This window comes from Scyliorhinus torazame, chromosome 19 (genome assembly GCF_047496885.1).
Source record: "Scyliorhinus torazame isolate Kashiwa2021f chromosome 19, sScyTor2.1, whole genome shotgun sequence".
In the NCBI taxonomy this organism is placed as follows: Eukaryota; Metazoa; Chordata; class Chondrichthyes; order Carcharhiniformes; family Scyliorhinidae; genus Scyliorhinus; species Scyliorhinus torazame.
In genome coordinates this window covers 84,085,536-84,103,471 of record NC_092725.1, presented here as the reverse complement: position 1 = coordinate 84,103,471, position 17,936 = coordinate 84,085,536, and the positions used below count along the sequence as shown (strand labels likewise).

Below are 17,936 nucleotides of genomic sequence, written 5' to 3'. Positions count from 1 at the left end.
AACGTAGAACTCTTGAGATTTAGTCCCAGTGTCAGCACTTAGTGTCTCAAATAGAAAATCCAGGCCTGTTACTTTAAACATTTCGCAGATATTTCGCTGTGTCGATTAACTGTCTCAGTGTGAGCCCTTACTCCTGACAATCTGGAGTGTGAGTGATGTACCATCAATGACCACGAGACAAAATGGTGAAACAATCGAGGCTTTATTGCACTAGATGTTAAGCCTCCTGCAGCTGAAACCAGAATGGAGGCAGCGCAGGAGAGTATACAATTTTATACAGCATCTGCTGGGAGGAGCCAGCAGGCTGGGATTTACTGTGTTAACTGTAGTACAGTGGCAGTACCGTAATACACGTAGTCTATGACCAGTGGTGTTTACCACAGTGAATTTATATGTCTGCAGACAAATAACGCTACTGTCATTAGCTCACTGAATTGACACAAGTGTTCTTGTGTTATCCTCATATGTGGACAGTAGATGAATAAATATTTATCCTATGAATCAGATTTAAATTAAAACAGCAACATAAACCCAATACAGTAACTTTAATTTGATTACAGAATTTCAATATTCTAACTTCTTAAATGAAAAAAAATAACAAAGGAGCCAACATTTTCCTCACTCCCTTAACGATATTAAACCCACACTGGTATATGAAACTTGGTCTAACAACATTTATCTTCATAAGGTTGAGAGTATTAGACAACTGGCACAAACATGTGGCTACTCCCAGGCAAAGAATTATCAATCAACTCACACTGCAAGTCGCCCTCATCCCGGTGGCCACCTTTGTCTGCGGCTGCATTAAGCTGCGTGTAGATCCTCGGTACGCAAACACCAAGTGTCACTACATATTGAGGTTCTACCTCCCCTGTGTTGCAAAGGATGGGTCTGGCCATGTTGCCATGGAACACTCCAAGTGCTGTATCACCTGCCCCTTGTGGAAAACTTTGTTCAGAAAAAAACATCAAGCAGCGGTCAGCACATAACGTCCTCGAGGCCTTGAGGGAAAAGGAGATGGTGGATCATGTCAGATGGTTCCCGGAGCAGACTGTCAAAATCTTTTTTCAGAACGTCTCATCACCAGCAATTTCAAACAAGCACCAAGACCTAGTTAGGCTGGTGGTGAGAAGGGCACACCCCATCAGATCCTTCATGCATGCCCCAAGTCTCTGTGCCACTGCAAACTGCCCTCGAAGCGGCTATGGGTGGGAAGAGACAGTTGCACACCTCCTTGTGGAATGTGCCTTTGCAAAGATGGTCTGGAAAGAGTTGCAGTGGTATTTGTCGAGGTTTATCCCAAGCAGCTCCGTGACAAGGGTCTCTGTTCTCTACGGGCTGTTCCCAGGGATGCACACCGAGGTAAACATCAACAGCTGCTGGAGGATTATCTACTTGGTGAAAGACACTCTTTGGTCTGCCCGAAACTTGTTGATCTTCCAGTGCAAATAATTGTCCTTGACCGATTGTTGCAGAATGGCATATTCCAAGGTCCAGGACTACGTGCTGAGGGACACACTCAAGCTTGGGGCAGGTGCCACCAAGGCACAATGTGTAAGACCTTTTAGCCAATGTACACTGAGGGGCTTGTAACTGTGTAAACCCCTTGGACTGTGTGCTTAACCCTAACCGTATACAACTGTATTGAAGCACCTGAATGAACCACATGTATAGTTTGGACAGAATTGTACTCTCTGTAACGAAAATATTGAAATGTTTGTAATGTTCTCATTACTGAATTAAAGCACCTCAGAGTGCATCTTGATCTCTGGAGAAATTGTGACTATCATTGCACTTTCCTGTTACGATAATTTAATAATAATAATCTTTACTAGTGTCACAAGTAGGCTTACATTAACACTGCAATGAAGTTACTGTGATGTCTCTTTCAGATATTTTATGAATAAAGTATATTTTTGCGGAAAAAAACACCCTGAGGCACCAAGACCTAGCTTGGCTGATGGTGAGAAAGGCCCTCTCCGTCATATCCCTCCTACACACCCAGAGTCTCACCCCATCTCTACGTTTCCCTCAAGGTGACTATGGTGGGGAAGAGACCGTTGTCCATATCCTCATGGAATGTGTCTTTGCAAAGAAGAACTGGAAAGAGATCGATCAGAGCAGCTCCGTGACTCAGGACTAAGTTCTTGACGGGCTGTTCCCAGGGATTCACACTGAGACAAATATCAGCTGTTGCTGGAGGATCAACTTGATGAAAGACGCTCAAAACTTGTTGGTCTTCCTCTTGTTGGTCTTCCTATACAAAGAGTTGTCCCAGAACGAGCATTGCAGACTGGCACATTCCAAAGCCCAAGACTATGTGCTGAGGGATCCATCAAGCTTGGGACAGTCACCGCAGAGGTGCAGTGGGGGAAGGTCGTGTGAACCGAGGGGCTGGGAATTTATAGAACCCCTTTGGGCTGTATGACTCATAGCAAATGTACACAGTGAATATTACATACATGAATATCACAATTGTATTGAAGAATCTCAAGAGTGCAACTTGATCTATATAGACAAGTTAAATACCTTTGTATCATTTGTAATGACCATTTTGAAATATCTGCAATGTTTAAATGTTTATTTGACTGTATTGAAACATCTCAGAGTGCAGCATGATGTATGTAGAGAACCTGAATGTTATTGCACTTTGTGTGATGGACACTTTTAAATGTTTGTAATTTCTTTCAGATATTTTATGAAAAAAGTATATTTATTGCCAAAAAAAACAGCCTGAGGCAGCTTCCTTCAGGATACTTTCTAACAATGACATTTTGTCATAAGTCCATCTTACAACTTGCTTCTGGATTTGTTGCATTGCACAGTTCTGTTCCATGGGTGCTTTGAACAATGAGGAAATATTTGGACACCTGTCCTGTGCACCATAAGTGGAACCTACAACCAGTGCAACTTTGCCGTAATTGTTGAAAGACGGCAGAAATCTATACCTCTTCTCGATGAAACCATGGGCGGCACGGTAACACAGTGGTTAGCACTGTTGCTTCACAGCGGCAGGGTTCCAGGTTCGATTCGCGGCTTGAGTCACTGTCTGTGTGGGGTCTGCACGTTCTCCCCGTGTCTGTGTGGGTTTCCTTCGGGTGCTCCAGTTTCCTCCCACAAGTCTCGAAAGACGTGCTGTTAGGTAATTTGGACATTCTGAATTCTCCCTCCGTGTACCCAAACAGGCGCCGGAATGTGGCACCTAGGGGCTCTTCACAGTATCTTCATTGCAGTGTTAATGTAAGCCTACTTGTGACAGTAAAGATTATTATTATTATTACTTAGGAGGCTGCAGGATAATGAAGTGTGAGAGCTACAATCAACTAGAATGATGGACCCTTCCTTAAATATTAAAAAGAATTCTGTTTCAGAATGCAAAATTTGAAGCTCAAATTCAATTAATATATCAAATAATATCTTAGTTTAGCCAGTGTTATTTGTTTCCTTTATACCACTTTATCTGCTGCTGAAAGCATTTACCTGTTTTTGATGGTAATAAGGGAAGAATTACTCCCTTAATCCAACCAGCAAACTGAGAAATGGTGAAACTCTGGATGGCAGTACAATAAGTAGCCTGCTGCAGTGTTTTAAATGATGGTTTAAGGGAAGCACCTTATTATTGTAGAGTTATCATTAAGTCCCAAATATATCCTCTGTATTACCTGGAAGCAGCAAATAGTCCTCCAGTTATTGCCCCAAGACATGACAGTGCAACAAGAATTTGAATCACTGAGGAGAAGCCTTTCATGGTCCGATCTCCAAAGGTCTAAATCAAACAAAAAGTTCAGAATTATTATTTGGAAACAGCTTCTTTCCCATAGACTCACAGGCCGTTTTTCATGGACAAATGGTTTATCGAGAGTAGACGGTCAGAGCACGCATCTAAATTTTACAGAACATTCTCCTTCTTAAGACTAACGTGTGGGACAAAGGACCTTCTCATCTGGCTCATTCAGCTTATTTCAAACAAGAGTTTGGATTAATGTGGAATTTAGAGGGGTTCAGGAAGGGAATTCCATCTGAAAATCCCTCTGTTAACAGTGGGAAAGGGGAGGGCTGGGTCTACAAAATTTCACATTCAGAGGACTAAAGGAAATGACGGAGGATGTAAGGATAGAGTGGGTTACACTGGTTGGTTGAGACAATGCTGTGAAAAAAGAAATTTGCTCAAATTATGGTTTTGCTTAGTACCTTTTCATTTTCTGTCCTTTTTCTGTTCTAATGACCTTTGTCTCACTCTTTGGCTTTTTAGAGAAATGGGAGCTGGAAATTCATGGCCCTTCTGGTGCAGTCCCACTGTAGCTCTGGTGAGAATGCAAAGAAAGAGCTACAAATAAAATTAGCCTGAAATGCCAGATCCCAACCTTGCCCCAGAATTTCTTCTGGTGATGTTGGGAGAGTCGATGATGAAGGAGGGGGCTGGCCAGGTTAGGGACTCTCTTGGTGGGAGGTTCCTGCACCTATCCTTTGAGGCCTGACAGAGCATTGGCTGCTGATACACCAGATAAAACTAGACCTATCAGGCCAACAAGTGGCAGATGTGGGCTAACCTTGTTTTCCGGGTCATATCACTGTCCTGGATTTCAGAATAGGCAGACTCCTTACGAAAAGGTCAAAAGCAGCAGAATGAGTGAAAACAGTTGTGTTCAGATATTTACCTAACAAGGGGATACTTCTTTCTTTCCCTGGTAATTAAATATTCAAACAAGTGGAGTTCAAAATTCACAATAAGAATTGACCAGGAGGAAAATAATGTAAGATAAAAATAAATTATAGTGAGTTTTCTTGGTTACCTACCACAGCTACTGCGGAAGATGCCAGCACATCATCTGCTGTCAATACAGTGTAGTAAGCCACATTTACAAGCAGGTAGAGTATCGTAACAATAATCAGAGAGGTGATAATCGCCAGAGGAATAGTCCTACAAAACACAATACATAACCAGAGACTTAAAGCTCATTTGAAAGTATACGTGATGATGAAGTGAAGGGCAATGCCATGTGGAGAGAGTAAGTATACACACATTTCCATTGGTACTGAGAAAAGTACTTAAGCTTGTCACAGCATATAACATCAGTGAGATGCCTATGCTGGCTGCTAATTTGGGCTGTAGAATGGGGGTGGGGGGGGGGGGAGGCATATTTCTAAAATTAGAGCCAGATGTCTCAGAAATTAGGAAACACTTCTTCACTCAAAGAGTGAAGAACTCTCTTCCAATGTTACCTGTAAAACAGAGGTTGATCATTTTTTGTTGGCCAAAGGTGTTGGATTTTTCTCTGGGTTTGGGATCTTGATGTTGCGGCTGAATATGGGTCCAGAGCTCAGGCTTGCCAGCAGTGAAATAAAACAGCAGCACAATTCTCCTGGAGGCAGCTTTCGAATTGGCCAAAGAGTAAAAGATATTGGATATAGTGGAGCAATTGGAATGATGTTGTGTGTGTGTGTGTGTTGGGGGGGGGGGGGGGGGGGGGGGGCAGGAGGCAGGAATAATTTAATGGGGGAATGAAATCCATCATAAAATAAAATAAAATAAAACTTTGTTGTCGATAAATTTGCTTCTGAGCCAATAGATTGAGAAACATTCACTTGTTTACAATGTATTTTCAGAAAAACAGTCTCTTTGGGAGGGAGGCAACAGGGTGAATTCTCTGTCAGCGGGATTCTCCATTCCGCCAGCAGCACACCCCTGCCTGGGGGTTTCCCGGCTGCAAGGGGTGGGATTCTCTGCCGGCGTGATTCGCTGCCAAGAATCACTCGGCTGGGGTGGAGGAGAATTCACCCTCATGAATGTATCACTTTCACCATATTTAATTTATTAATGTCAGTCAGAGGGGTGCAGTGCTCTGACTGTGAGATGTGGCAGGTCCGGGAGACTTCCAGCGTCCCGGGTGGCTACATATGCAGAAAATGCACCCAACTGCGGCTCCTCACAGACCGCGTGGTTCGGTTGGAGTAGCAGTTGGATGCACTTAGGAGCATGCAAGTGTCAGAAAACGTCATAGATATATAAATGTGGTCACACCCAAGATGCAGGCAGAGAGATGGGTCACCACCAGAAGGAGCAGGCAGTCAGCGCAGGAATCCTCTGCGTTTGTCCCCCTCTCGAACAGGTATTCCATTTTGGATACTGTTGGGGGGAATAGCCTATCAGGGGAAAACAGCAGCAGCCAGAGCAGTGGCACCACGGCTGGCTCTGATGTTCAGCAGGGAGGGTCAAAGCGCAGAAGAGCAATAGTCATAGGGGACTCTATAGTCAGGGGCACAGATAGGCACTTCTGTGGAGGTGAAAGAAACTCCAGGATGGTATGTTGCCTCCCTGGTGTGTTGCTTACTTTTGGTTGGTTCTTAATTTGGCTCTATTTAATCACGTTTGCTCAAGAGTCGCCAGGTATCTTTCGACACCGCCACAAGATCCAGAACCGGATACTGATCAATGACTCGATACACCAGTTAGTAAGTTCAAAAGCAATGCTCATTTATTTATACACAGTCAAATCTACTCATGCATAAACTCTACAAACTAAACTACCGCTATTACTAAAGCCTATACTTAGCTTTGGGCGCCCACTCAGTCAGAGGAACAATGGCTGTTGCTCGGTTCTGAGGCTGCTGGGTTGAGCTGTTTACAGGGTAGCAAATAGGAGCGTCCATCTCGTAGCGTGCGTTGACTTGGGGCTTACTTGGTCTGATGCAGCTGCTAGGCAGGTCTCTCTCTTCAGTGAGAGCCAAAGCCAAAGGAGGAAGATTCTCCCTTGGATGATACCTCTTATACTGAAAAGGGCTTCGCGCTCTTTTGGCCGAGCCTTGAACTTGGCCTCAACTAATAGGGTCTTTCTCAATCAGTTGTGTTGATTTTCCTCCAATAGAGGGGTGGTTCCCTGATCGCTGGGCGTGTCCTGGTGACTGTCAGTCTGCTTTGCCTTAGCTTCTTCTGACGCCGGGGAGTCTGTCCTAACATTGTGTATCTAAATGTTTCCGTTTTGTCCCCGGAGATGGCTCATTAGTATGTAGATCGTTTGGTAGTTTCTGTCCTGTCTGAACGTTTAAGGTTCTAATCAACAGACAGAGCTTGCGCCTGCTTGTTTCTTAGCATTGTCCAATTTTCCATGCATTCTTTGCGGGTGTCCATTTTGTAATCGGGACGTGGCCATCCAAGATGGCTACACACCCTCCTTGTGATCCTCAACGTGAAGCGTGAAGGATCACATTAGAATGGCGTCTTCATCCTCTGATCACTGGGGCACCCATGCTTAGGCTCTACACTGTCCTATCCTATGCAACAATTTTACCTAAACCATTTTAAATACATTCATTATCATAAAATTCTATGGGGCGCTATGACATTAATACGTGCATTACAGAAAAATTAAAAAAACGGAAACCTCTAACTATTCTCAATAAGCTATCCTCATTCAAACAATCCAAAAATACGAACAATCCAAAAATAATCTATACATCTTAAACTGTACAAAATAGCAACACACAAATTTCTCTGGCCTGGCAGTCAGACACAGAGGTTTACATCTCTCTATTCCATAGAGTACATTGACAAAATAGATGCTCTTTAATCCGTCCAATGGGTTCGGGGGTCTGGTGAAATCCGAAAATGGGGGGCCTAAATCTGTATACCGGGGTGCGAGAGCGATATGCTCTGTTTCGCCATTTCCTGACTCTAAACGTTTGCACGACACTGCAAAGTATCGCCAGCACTAAGAGTGCTTCGACTACATATGAGAGTGAGTACCAGGTGATAAACGTATCACACCAGGTCGGGGTATTGCTAGCAGTCGCTGGGATAGTTATCTCGGGGTTCCGTGCATTACAGGGGTGAGAGTCATTTACGGTTTGTGTGGTAGGGGTCAGGGGGGTAGCGTCCGCGCGCAACTGAAGGGATCCCGCTAAGATCCATGTGAACACGAAGGCTGCCTTCATCTTTGTTGAACTTCTTCTTTGTCTTCCTCGGGGGTTCCTGGGTTTCCGGAGTTCTGTGAACCCATGCATAATTTCTGTTATTATCTTGCTTAAGATCTCGTATATCTGTCTGTCTGTCCTTTATTGCCAATTTCCCTTTATAATTGGTCACCATCTGTGACTCCCTCATTTTTTTGTTTTAAACCGAATACATCTAAGAAAAATACTGCCTTACTGAGAGCCGTCTCGCAGCCTGTGTGATTTACCATCCCAGTGTTTGAGGATGTAAATAGCATAGGGAAGCAACCTAAGGATTGCCAAAATCAAACAAAAAAATTTCGAACGTAACGAGCCAAAATGGGGTGCGTATGGGCCACGGCGGGTAAGAAATGGGTGGAATCCCCGGGTAGGACGGTGATCAATGCCGTATGTGCTCTACCCGAGCGTAGCTGACCAGAGGGGGGTCATCAGGCAGGGCGGGGACCAATGCCGTTTCTCCACTGCCTGAGCAACCGGCAAGAACGGGTAAGAATGTGGTTGTCGTGGGGGGGCTGCCTCTCGAATTAGGAGAGCAACTATGAGTCGGGTTCTGTCGACAAACTAGTTCCTCCGAACTATTGTCTGGGACAAACTTGTACCTTTAACAAGGTTCTGGTGACAAACTAGTTCCTCTGAACTATTGTCTGGGACAAACTTGTTCCATTAACAGCCGGGGGGCGTTAAAGGGGTGGTGACGTGGGACACACAACACTTAATGAAATCACTAACGAACAAACATTCAACAAACATGGTGCAGGTTCCATCAGAAAGGACACCGTATCTCTCCATCGGTTCCATTTTTTTCCATCATCTGGATACCTCACTGCTCAATAGCGAACAGGGTCGCAAAGGGATTTGTTTGGTGGGAGTCAAACTCTAAGTCATCATCTTCTCCCGGCTGCCAAACCCTTGTCTGTAGTAACCGTGCTAAAGCTGCTTGGGGCGAATTGGGGTCCATCTCATCATTCCGGATGAGCCTGAACGAATTGTCTCGGTGCCAGAATCGTGTGTTGAGGTTGGAGCTATTATGCTTCAATCCGTAATCGTCGGGCGGTGGGTCTGGGTCAGAGGCTTTGACATAAGTGATCTCAAATGGGTCGGTAGAATCATGCTCAGATTCTCTGGGAGTGGGGCCTGGTGCAGGGGTGTAGTCGCAACATGGTGTGCTGTGGCTGTCGTCATCGTGATCGCTATCACTGTCGGTTGAGGGAAGGGAGAGGAGGAGTCATGCCTCTGGGTGCGGAGTTGACGTTGTGTCTGAGGGGGGGCTGGAGTGGTTGGGGGAGGGTAGGAATACATCATCTGTGGGCGAGGTGTGCTTGTCTGCTGCTGCGAGCAGGGTGTGGTGTGTGTGGTTATTCTGTGAGCCATAAGCCTTGAGCTGGTTTATATGAAACCAGACTTACCATTGGGATAGGTTATTTTGTATACTGAGGGGCTGACTTTGTCTGAAATGGAGTACGGTTCGGAAAATTTTGGGGAAAGGAATGAACTGGGGTTGTAAAGGGAAAGCATAACCTGTTGCCCTACTGTAAACTCAGCGACGTGTACTGTTTTGTAGAAACAAGCCTTGCTCTGTTTCTTCCTGGTTCCAAGTCTCACTGCTGCGGTGAGTTGGGCTGCCTTTATGTTCTGTACTAGTTGTGCGACCGCATTTTCATGTGTGAGGGCTGTAACTGCGGAGCTGGCCAAATCCAGTCCTAATAAGTACTCAGTGCCTTTCATGGGGCACCTGGTCATGAGGGTGTGGGGGGTGGAACCGGTGGATGTAGATACCGTGTTTCTTAAAAACATCAAAGCAAATGGGAGTACTGAATCCCAGGTGCTGTTATTCTGCTGCACCATTTTCCTGAGGGTGGCTTTCAATGTCCTATTCATTCGTTCTACAATACCACTTGACTGGGGGTGGTATGTCATATGGAACTTTTGTCTAATGCCAAAAATCGTGAGGACGTTTTTCATTACACGTCCGGTGAAATGGGAGCCTTGGTCGGACTCTATACTGCGTGGGAGGCCCCATCTTGTAAAGACGTGGTATGTTAATATTTTAGCCGTCGTCTTGGCCATATTAGTTCATGATGGAAATGCTTCCACCCATTTTGTGAAGGTGTCTATGACCACCAACACATACTTGTAACCATTTCTGCACGGGGGTAGGGGTCCTATATAATCTATCCGGAGATTTGTCCAGGGTCCATTAACGGGGCGGGTGTGGCTAAGTTGAGCCTTTTTAGCATATCTGTCCGGATTGTTCTGGGCACAGATTAAACAATTCTCTACGTAGTGTGTGACATCAGTTTTTAAATCAGGCCACCAACAAAGCGGTCTGAGGTGGGCTAGGGTGGGTTCAATTCCTTGGTGTCCATGATTGTCATGGAACTGACAAATGGTCTGGCTCCTGTCCTGGCTGGGAACTATATAAATGCCATCCTTTAAAATCACACCGTCGTGTGTGGTGATTGCGTTTTTAAACTTGTCGTACAGGGCTGGGAAGGTTCCCTTTAAAACTTCCCTGAGTTTCTCATCCCATTTCTGGGCCTTCGCTAAATCCTGAATGTTGGTCTGTGAGACCTGAACTGCGTGTACTGGGGTGCTTTCAGGGGCATTCCAAAAATAACCATGCTTGGAGCCTGCCTTAGCTAGGGCGTCTGCTTTAACGTTACCAGGGGGGGAAGAACGGTGATGACTGCGAACCTTAATTATTGCGTATTTCCTATCATTCATTGTCTCTAAGATATGGCGGAGTAATGGGGCTGAGGGTAGGGGTTTACCGTCCGCGGAAACAAATCCTCTTGTTTCCCAGAGTGGTAGGAACTCTGTCAAACTATTACAGATATACAAGCTCTCCGAATAGATGTCTGCTGGGGTCGGGAACGAGTCTGGGTGGTCTACAATATATGCAATTGCTGCCAGCTCTACTGCCTGCGAGCCTAAGTGTCCTAGCAACTTTAAGGAAATTTCATCTAGGGCGCGTCCCTCTACATATATACCACAACCGGTGATTCTCTTTCCGTTTAACACTGTGGATGAGCCATCCACATAAATCCTCAGGGGTGCGCACTTGTCTGTGGCCTGGGGTCTCTGGGGTGTACTACCTGTTTTCCTGGGGGATGTCTTGGGAATAAATGGGCCTGTGTTCTGTTTCGTGGTGATGATTTCACATTCGTGAGGGGTGCCTGCATACTGCAAATTATCGGCAAGGAAGGTATGGGTTTTGGTTCTCTTTACTGTGATGTCCCGTCCCTGTAAAAGAAGGGTCCAACGGGCTGCGCGAATTTGGCTGACTGTGCCATCTTTAAGTCGGCCGTCTAACAATAGCCGTGTCGGTGTGTGTTCTGTGAGGATGGTGATGGGGTTGAGTCCTGTAATGTAGGCAAAGTATTGCACTGACCAAAAAATTGCGAGCAGGTGCCTTTCACAAGCAGAAAATCCTTGCTCTACGGAACATGCGTGAGGCGTATGCTATGGGGCGTAACTGGTCGTGGCGTTCCTGGAGGTGCACGGCCGAAAGGGTTTGGTCGGTGCTTGCTACCTCGATAGCGTACGGGGAATGTGGATCTGGGACCTGTAGTGCGGGGGCTGTGCTGAGTGCTCTTTTTAAAGCATCCACGGCATCTGTATCCTGTGGAAGCCATTCCCAAGGTGCCTGCTTCTTGAGAAGTTCGGAAAGGGGCGCTGCTTTAGTGGCGAAACCGTCAATATGGTTTCAGCAGTAACCAACCAGTCCTAAAAATGACCGGAGGGCTGAGACATTGTGGGGAAGGGGCAATTTGACGATCGAGTCAATTCTCTTGTGCTCGATCTCGCGTTTACCATGAGTAATCACTGTTCCCAAGTAAATCACTTTTTTTTAAGAATCTGGGCCTTCTTGGGGTTGACTTTACAACCAATTTCTTTTAGGAGTGCTAGGAGTTCGGCAAGAAGCAAAATGTGCTCTCTCTTTGTGTCTGTCTGCAGTAACAAGTCGTCTACATACTGGACAAGACAATCGGGGCGGGAAAATGTTGCTAATCCATTTGCCAGCTGTCGGTGGAAAATGGAGGGGGAGTTGTGGAAGCCTTGTGGAAGGCACGTCCACGTGTACTGTTGCCCTTGGAATGTAAAGGCAAATTTGTACTGGCACGCTTTAGCCAATGGAATGGACCAGGAGCCATTACTAATGTCCAAAACCGAATTTTTTTTTGACTGGAGTCCCTGTTTGAGCATGGTCTCGGGACTTGTGGCGACGGTGGGGGCTACTGCTGGGGTTACTTTGTTCAGTTCCCGGTAATCAATGGTCAGTCGCCATGATCCATCTGGTTTCCTGACGGGCCAAATCGGTGCGTTGTTTGTGGAGGCTACTGATCTGAGTACGCCTTGATCCAACAAACTCTCTATCACTTTAGAGATTTCTCCCTCTGCTTCCTGGGGAAATCCGTACTGCTTCTAGAGTTTAGGGTCGGGACCTGTAATGTTCACAAAGCCAGCCAAACTGCCACAGTCGTGCTTGTGCTGTGCAAATGCTGCTTTATGTTCCTGCAGGACTCCCCTAACCTGTTTGTCTGCACTAATGGCTCGAGGGTCGAACCAAAAGTCTCCTACTGAGCTAATCCTATTTACGTATTCTCCCACTGTGAGCGTGGAGGGGAGTCGTGCTGCCTTTGCCATTTTCCATACACACTTGTTAACTGGATCAAAAGAGAGGTTATGGGAGCTCATGAAATCGATCCCAAGGATATGTTCTGCTGTCTGGGGCAGATCAACTAAAACTACGGGGTGCTTGGTTGCGATGTTCTCTATCTGTATTGCTATAGGGGCTGTGATGAGTCCCTGTTGTAAATGGCCTGTAAAGCTGAGTGTAATGGTGTCTGTTGTGGGCCACGTGTCTCACTGAAACATCGTGCAGGAATTGAGTGTGGTGCGGGACCATCCTGTGTCACAAAGAAATTCCACAAGTTGTCCCCGAACTTTGCCTGCTACTACCGGTCTACTGGACGTGTCCTAAAGGGTGTCGCAGACCCAGGTTGGGGAGCCCGAACACCGTCAGTCGGTGCCGTTCATGTCTGTACTCTCTGAACGGGCGCTAACGCTATGGATCGGCTTTGCCCTATTCTTGTTTAGGGTGCCTGTCTGTTGGTTTCTCTGCTGCTTCTGGGGTGCGTTGCACTCACGTGCAAAGTGTCCTAGCTGTCCACAATTATAACATTCTTGAGGTTTTGGCTGGGGTTGGCTGTTCCTGCCCTCATTTACCCATGCAGGGTTCTGGTGTGCTTTAACTGGGTTCATTTCTGCCTGCTCTTCATCGGGTGTTATAAATGCGGTTTTGCCTGCAATTGATTGCTCCCAAGCGCGGGACCCAGTTTTCATTGTGGGCCTCATCTGAGGGATCATAATTTTCACAAGCTTTTCGTCCTGCTTCTGTGGCGTGGGAGACTAGAATTCGGGTCCATTTTGCCATATTATCTGGGGACAAATGGGCACGGGCTAACTCTCCAAAAACTGCGGTAAAGTGAATCCACAAACGTCCAGCAAACGCTGTGGGGTGCTCTGTCTTCTTTTGCCTACACTTATTTAGGCCTTCTACGGGGTCTCCTCTGTTAAAGCCGATCACATCAAGGATCGCTGTGTGCATCTCTTGGAGTGTGCCTCCTCCTACATTCTGTGGGTCGGGAAGGGCTGCTACGACTGAAGGGTCGAGGCTTAAAACTGTGAGCTTCACTTGCTCCTTTTTGTCCAGGCCGTACATGGTTGTCTGTTGTCTGACTTTCGCATGAATCCTGTGGTGTGTGGTCACAGGATTCATGAGGGTGTGTTCTGCCTGTTCGGTTGGGGGTTGGGGCGCCTTCCTTTTCTGGGATTTTTTCTGCATACATGTCCCATGTACGTATCTATGGGCAGTCTCGTTCAATTCCTGCCAATCGGGGCCGTTTTCTTGATCTAATTGGGGTCCGAATGTACTCTGAAATCCATTTTGCACGGGCAGCAGAGATTGCAATTCTGCAATTTGTATCCGGCACTTTGCATGGTCGACTGAGCTCTACCTTTGTTCCGTCATGGAAGTATGGCGTGCTCGTAGGGCTGCATTTAAACCGTTGCATTGTTTCTGCAATTTCTCAACTTGCTGTTCTGTTTCTTGTCTTACCAAGACCGCACATTCCGTGTTCCTGGTAGGCCTTATCGTATTGTGTCTGAAAACTGTTCAAATGCGTGAGACAAGACTGATGTGCCCTCTTGGCATCACCCACCTCTCTGTCCCTTGCTGCTAACTACTCTTTCAGATCTCGATTCTCTTTCTCTACCTCACGCACGTCTACCTCACTGGTTCTGTCTCTCTCCTCTATCTCTCTACGGAGCGTCCTAACGACCTCCTCTGTGCCTCGCAATTGTGCCAAACAGGACACGATTGCCATCGGCTTGCGAGCTTTTCCCAAGCTCTTCTTGTGGATCTCTGGCAGGTTCTCCCACCAAGTATGTCCTATACTCCTGGGTCCTGTTTCCTCATTATTACAGAATTCACTCCAAAGGGGCCATCCTTTCCCTTTGAGATATTTCCTGATCTCATATTCCCAAACGGGACACTGTCCTACTCTACTGCTGGTCGTTGCGACCTCGAATTCCTGGGGGTTCATAAGGTGTTCCATTGCCTTCATTGTCATTTTCTCTACTAGGATCTCTACTGAATTTGGAACAGGGGGTGATAAAGCGGTGATGTAACACAGGTACGGCTTACGCTAATTTCCGGCCTACAAATCTCCCGACAGTTTTCCGCAACAAAATCTCTTACCTTATATCGCTGTTAGTACGCATGCATTAACACACTTCCGAATCTCAGAGGCTTGATCAGTATTGTTTTGACGCTTGTGGTTTTTCTGTTCCCAATTGGATTCTCAATTCAAATTTTGGGTTCTCTCGGAGTGGTTAGGCCACTTCTAAGTCGAGACCTCCCGGAGTCGCCATTGAATGGTGCTAACTTTTGGTTCGCTCTTAATTTGGCTCTATTTAATCACGTTTGCTCAAGAGTCGCCAGGTATCTTTCGCCACCGCCACAACGTTCAGAACCGAATACTGATCAATGACTCGATACACCAGTTAGTAAGTTCAAAAGCAATGCTCATTTATTTACACACAGTCAAATCTACTCATGCATAAACTCTACAAACTAAACTACCGCTATTACTGAAGCCTATACTTAGCGTTGGGCGCCCACTCAGTCAGAGGAACAATGGCCGTTGCTCGGTTCTGAGGCTGCTGGGTTGAGCTGTTTACAGGGTAGCAACTAGGAGCGTCTATCTCGTAGCGTGCGTTGACTTGGGACTTACTTGGTCTGATGCAGCTGCTAGGCTGGTCTCTCTCTTCGGTGAGAGCCAAAGCCAAAGGAGGAAGATTCTCCCTTGGGTGATACCTCTTATACTGAAAAGAGCTTCGTGCTCTTTTGGGCGGGCCTGGAACTTGGCCTCAACTAATTGGGTCTTTCTCAATCAGTTGTATCGATTTTCCTCCAATAGAGGGGTGGTTCCCTGATCGCTGGGCGTGTCCTGGTGAATGTCAGTCTGCTTTGTCTTAGCTTCTCCTGGTGCCGGGGAGTCGGTCCTAACATTGTGTACCTAAATATTTCCCTTTTGTCCCCTGGAGATGGCTCATTAGTATGTATATCGTTTGGTAGTTTCTGTCCTGTCTGAGCGTTTAAGGTTCTAATCAACAGACAGAGCTTGCGACTGCTTGTTTCTTAGTATTGTCCAATTTTCCCTGCATTCTTTGCAGGTGTCCATTTTGTAATTGGGACGTGGCCATCCCAGATGGCTACAGGTGCCAGGGTCCAGGATGTCTCAGAACGGGTAGCGGACATCTTGAATGGGGAGGGCAAACAGGCAGAGGTCATGGTACATATTGGTACTAACGACATAGGCAGGAAGGGAGATGGGTTCCTGCAGCAGGAGTTCAGGGAGCTGGGCAGAAAGTCAAAAGACAGGACCTCAAGGGTTGTAATCTCGTGATTCCTCCCTGTGCCACGTGCCAGTGGGGCTAGAAATAGGAAGATAGAGCAGCTAAATACTTGGCTAAACAGCTGGTGTAGGAGGGAGGGTTTCAGTTATCACGACCACTGGGAGCTCTTCCGGGGCAGGTGTGACCTGCATAAGAAGGATGGGTTGCATCTAAACGGGAAAGGCATAAATATCCTGGCCGCGAGGTTTGCTAGTGTCGCACGGGAGGGTTTAAACTAGTATGGCAGGGGTGTGGGTACCGGACCAATAGGTCAGAAGGTGAAAGAATTGAGGGAGAACTAGGGAATAGGGCCAGTATGGCTCTGAGGAAGAGCAGACAGGGAGATGTTGCTGAAAACAACTGGACTGGTAGCCTGAAGTGCATATGTTTTAATGCAAGAAGTATAACAGGTAAGGCAGATGAAGTTAGAGCTTGGATTAGTACTTGGAACTATGATGTTGTTGCCATTACAGAGACCTGGTTGAGGGAAGGACAGGATTGGTAGCTAAACATTCCAGGATTTAGATGTTTCAGGCGGGATAGAGGGGGATGTAAAAGGGTTGGAGGAGTTGCGCTACTGGTTAGGGAGAATATCATAGCTGTACTGCGGGAGGACACCTCAGAGGGCAGCTAGGCTATGTGGGTAGAGATCAGGAATAAGAAGGGTGCAGTCACAATGTTGGGGGTTTACTACAGGCCTCCCAACAGCCAGTAGGAGATAGAGGAGCAGATAGGCAGACAGATTTTGGAAAGGAGTAAAAGCAACAGGGTTGTTGTGATAGGAGACTTTAAGTTCCCCAATATTGACTGGGACTCACTTAGAGCTAGGGGCTTGGACGGCGCAGGGTTTGTAAGGAGCATCCAGGGGGGCTTCTTAACACGATATGTAGATAGTCCAACTAGGGAAGGGGCTGTACTGAACCTGGTATTGGGGAATGAGCCCAGCCAGATGGTAGAAGTTGCAGTAGGGGAGCATTTCGGGAACAGTGACCACAATTCAGTAAGTTTTAAAGTGCTGGTGAACAAGGATAAGAATATCCAAGGGTGAATGTGCTAAACTGGGGGAAGGCTAATTATAACAATATTAGACGGGAACTGAAGAACCTAGATTGGGGCGGATGTTTGAGGGTAAATCAACATCTGACATGTGGGAGGCTTTCAAATGTCAGGACCGGCATGTTCCTGTGAGCAAGAAGGATAAATATGTCAAATTTTGGGAACCTTGGATAACGAGAGATATTGTAGGCCTTGTCAAAAAGAGAAAGGAGGCATTTGTCAGGGCTAGAAGGCTGGGAACAGACGAAGCCTGTGGAATATAAGGAAAGTATGAAGGAACTTAAGCAAGGACTCACGAGGGCTAAAAGGGGTCATGAAAAGTCATTGGCAAATACGGTTAAGGAAAATCCCAAGGCTTTTTACACGTACATAAAAAACATGAGGGTAGCCAGGGAAAGGGTTAGCCCACTGAAGCACAGGGGAGGAAGTCTATGTGTGGAGCCAGAGGAAATGGGCGAGGTACTAAATGAATACTTTGCATCAGTATTCACCAGAGCGAAGGAATTGGTGGTGTTGAGTCTGGAGAAGGGAGTGTAGATACCCTGGGTCACATTGAGATCCAAAAAGACGATGTGTTGGGAGTCTTGAAAAATATTAAGGTGGATAAGACCCCAGGGCTTGATGGGATCTACCCCAGAATACTGAAGGAGGCAAGAGACGAAATTGCTGAGGCCTTGACAGAAACCTTTGGATCCTCACTGTCTTTAGGTGATGTCCCGGAGGACTGGAGAATAGCCAATGTTGTTCCTTTGTTTAAGAAGGGTAGCAAGGGTATTCCAGGGAACTACAGGCCAGTGACCCTTACATCAGTGGTAGGGAAATTACTGGAGAGAATTCTTTGAGACAGGATCTACTCCCATTTTGAAGCAAGTGGACGTATTAGCGAGAGGCAGCACTGTTTTGTGAAGGGGAGGTCGTGTTTTACTAACTTGATAGAGTTTTTCGAGGATATCACAAAGATGATTGAT

The 17,936-nt window shown here is 46.4% G+C and overlaps 1 protein-coding gene across 1 annotated transcript in view; it reads right to left on the bottom strand.

Moving 5' to 3' along the window:
* LOC140396264 (cystine/glutamate transporter-like) overlaps nucleotides 1-17,936 on the bottom strand; it is a 93,563-nt gene that overhangs the window by 21,168 nt on the left and 54,459 nt on the right. The window contains exons 7-8 of the mRNA XM_072484631.1: nucleotides 4,798-4,921; nucleotides 3,663-3,766 (exon numbers count right to left, since the gene is read on the bottom strand). Coding sequence (XP_072340732.1) covers nucleotides 3,663-3,766; nucleotides 4,798-4,921 — 228 coding nt within the window. The remainder of the gene's footprint in view (nucleotides 1-3,662; nucleotides 3,767-4,797; nucleotides 4,922-17,936) is intronic.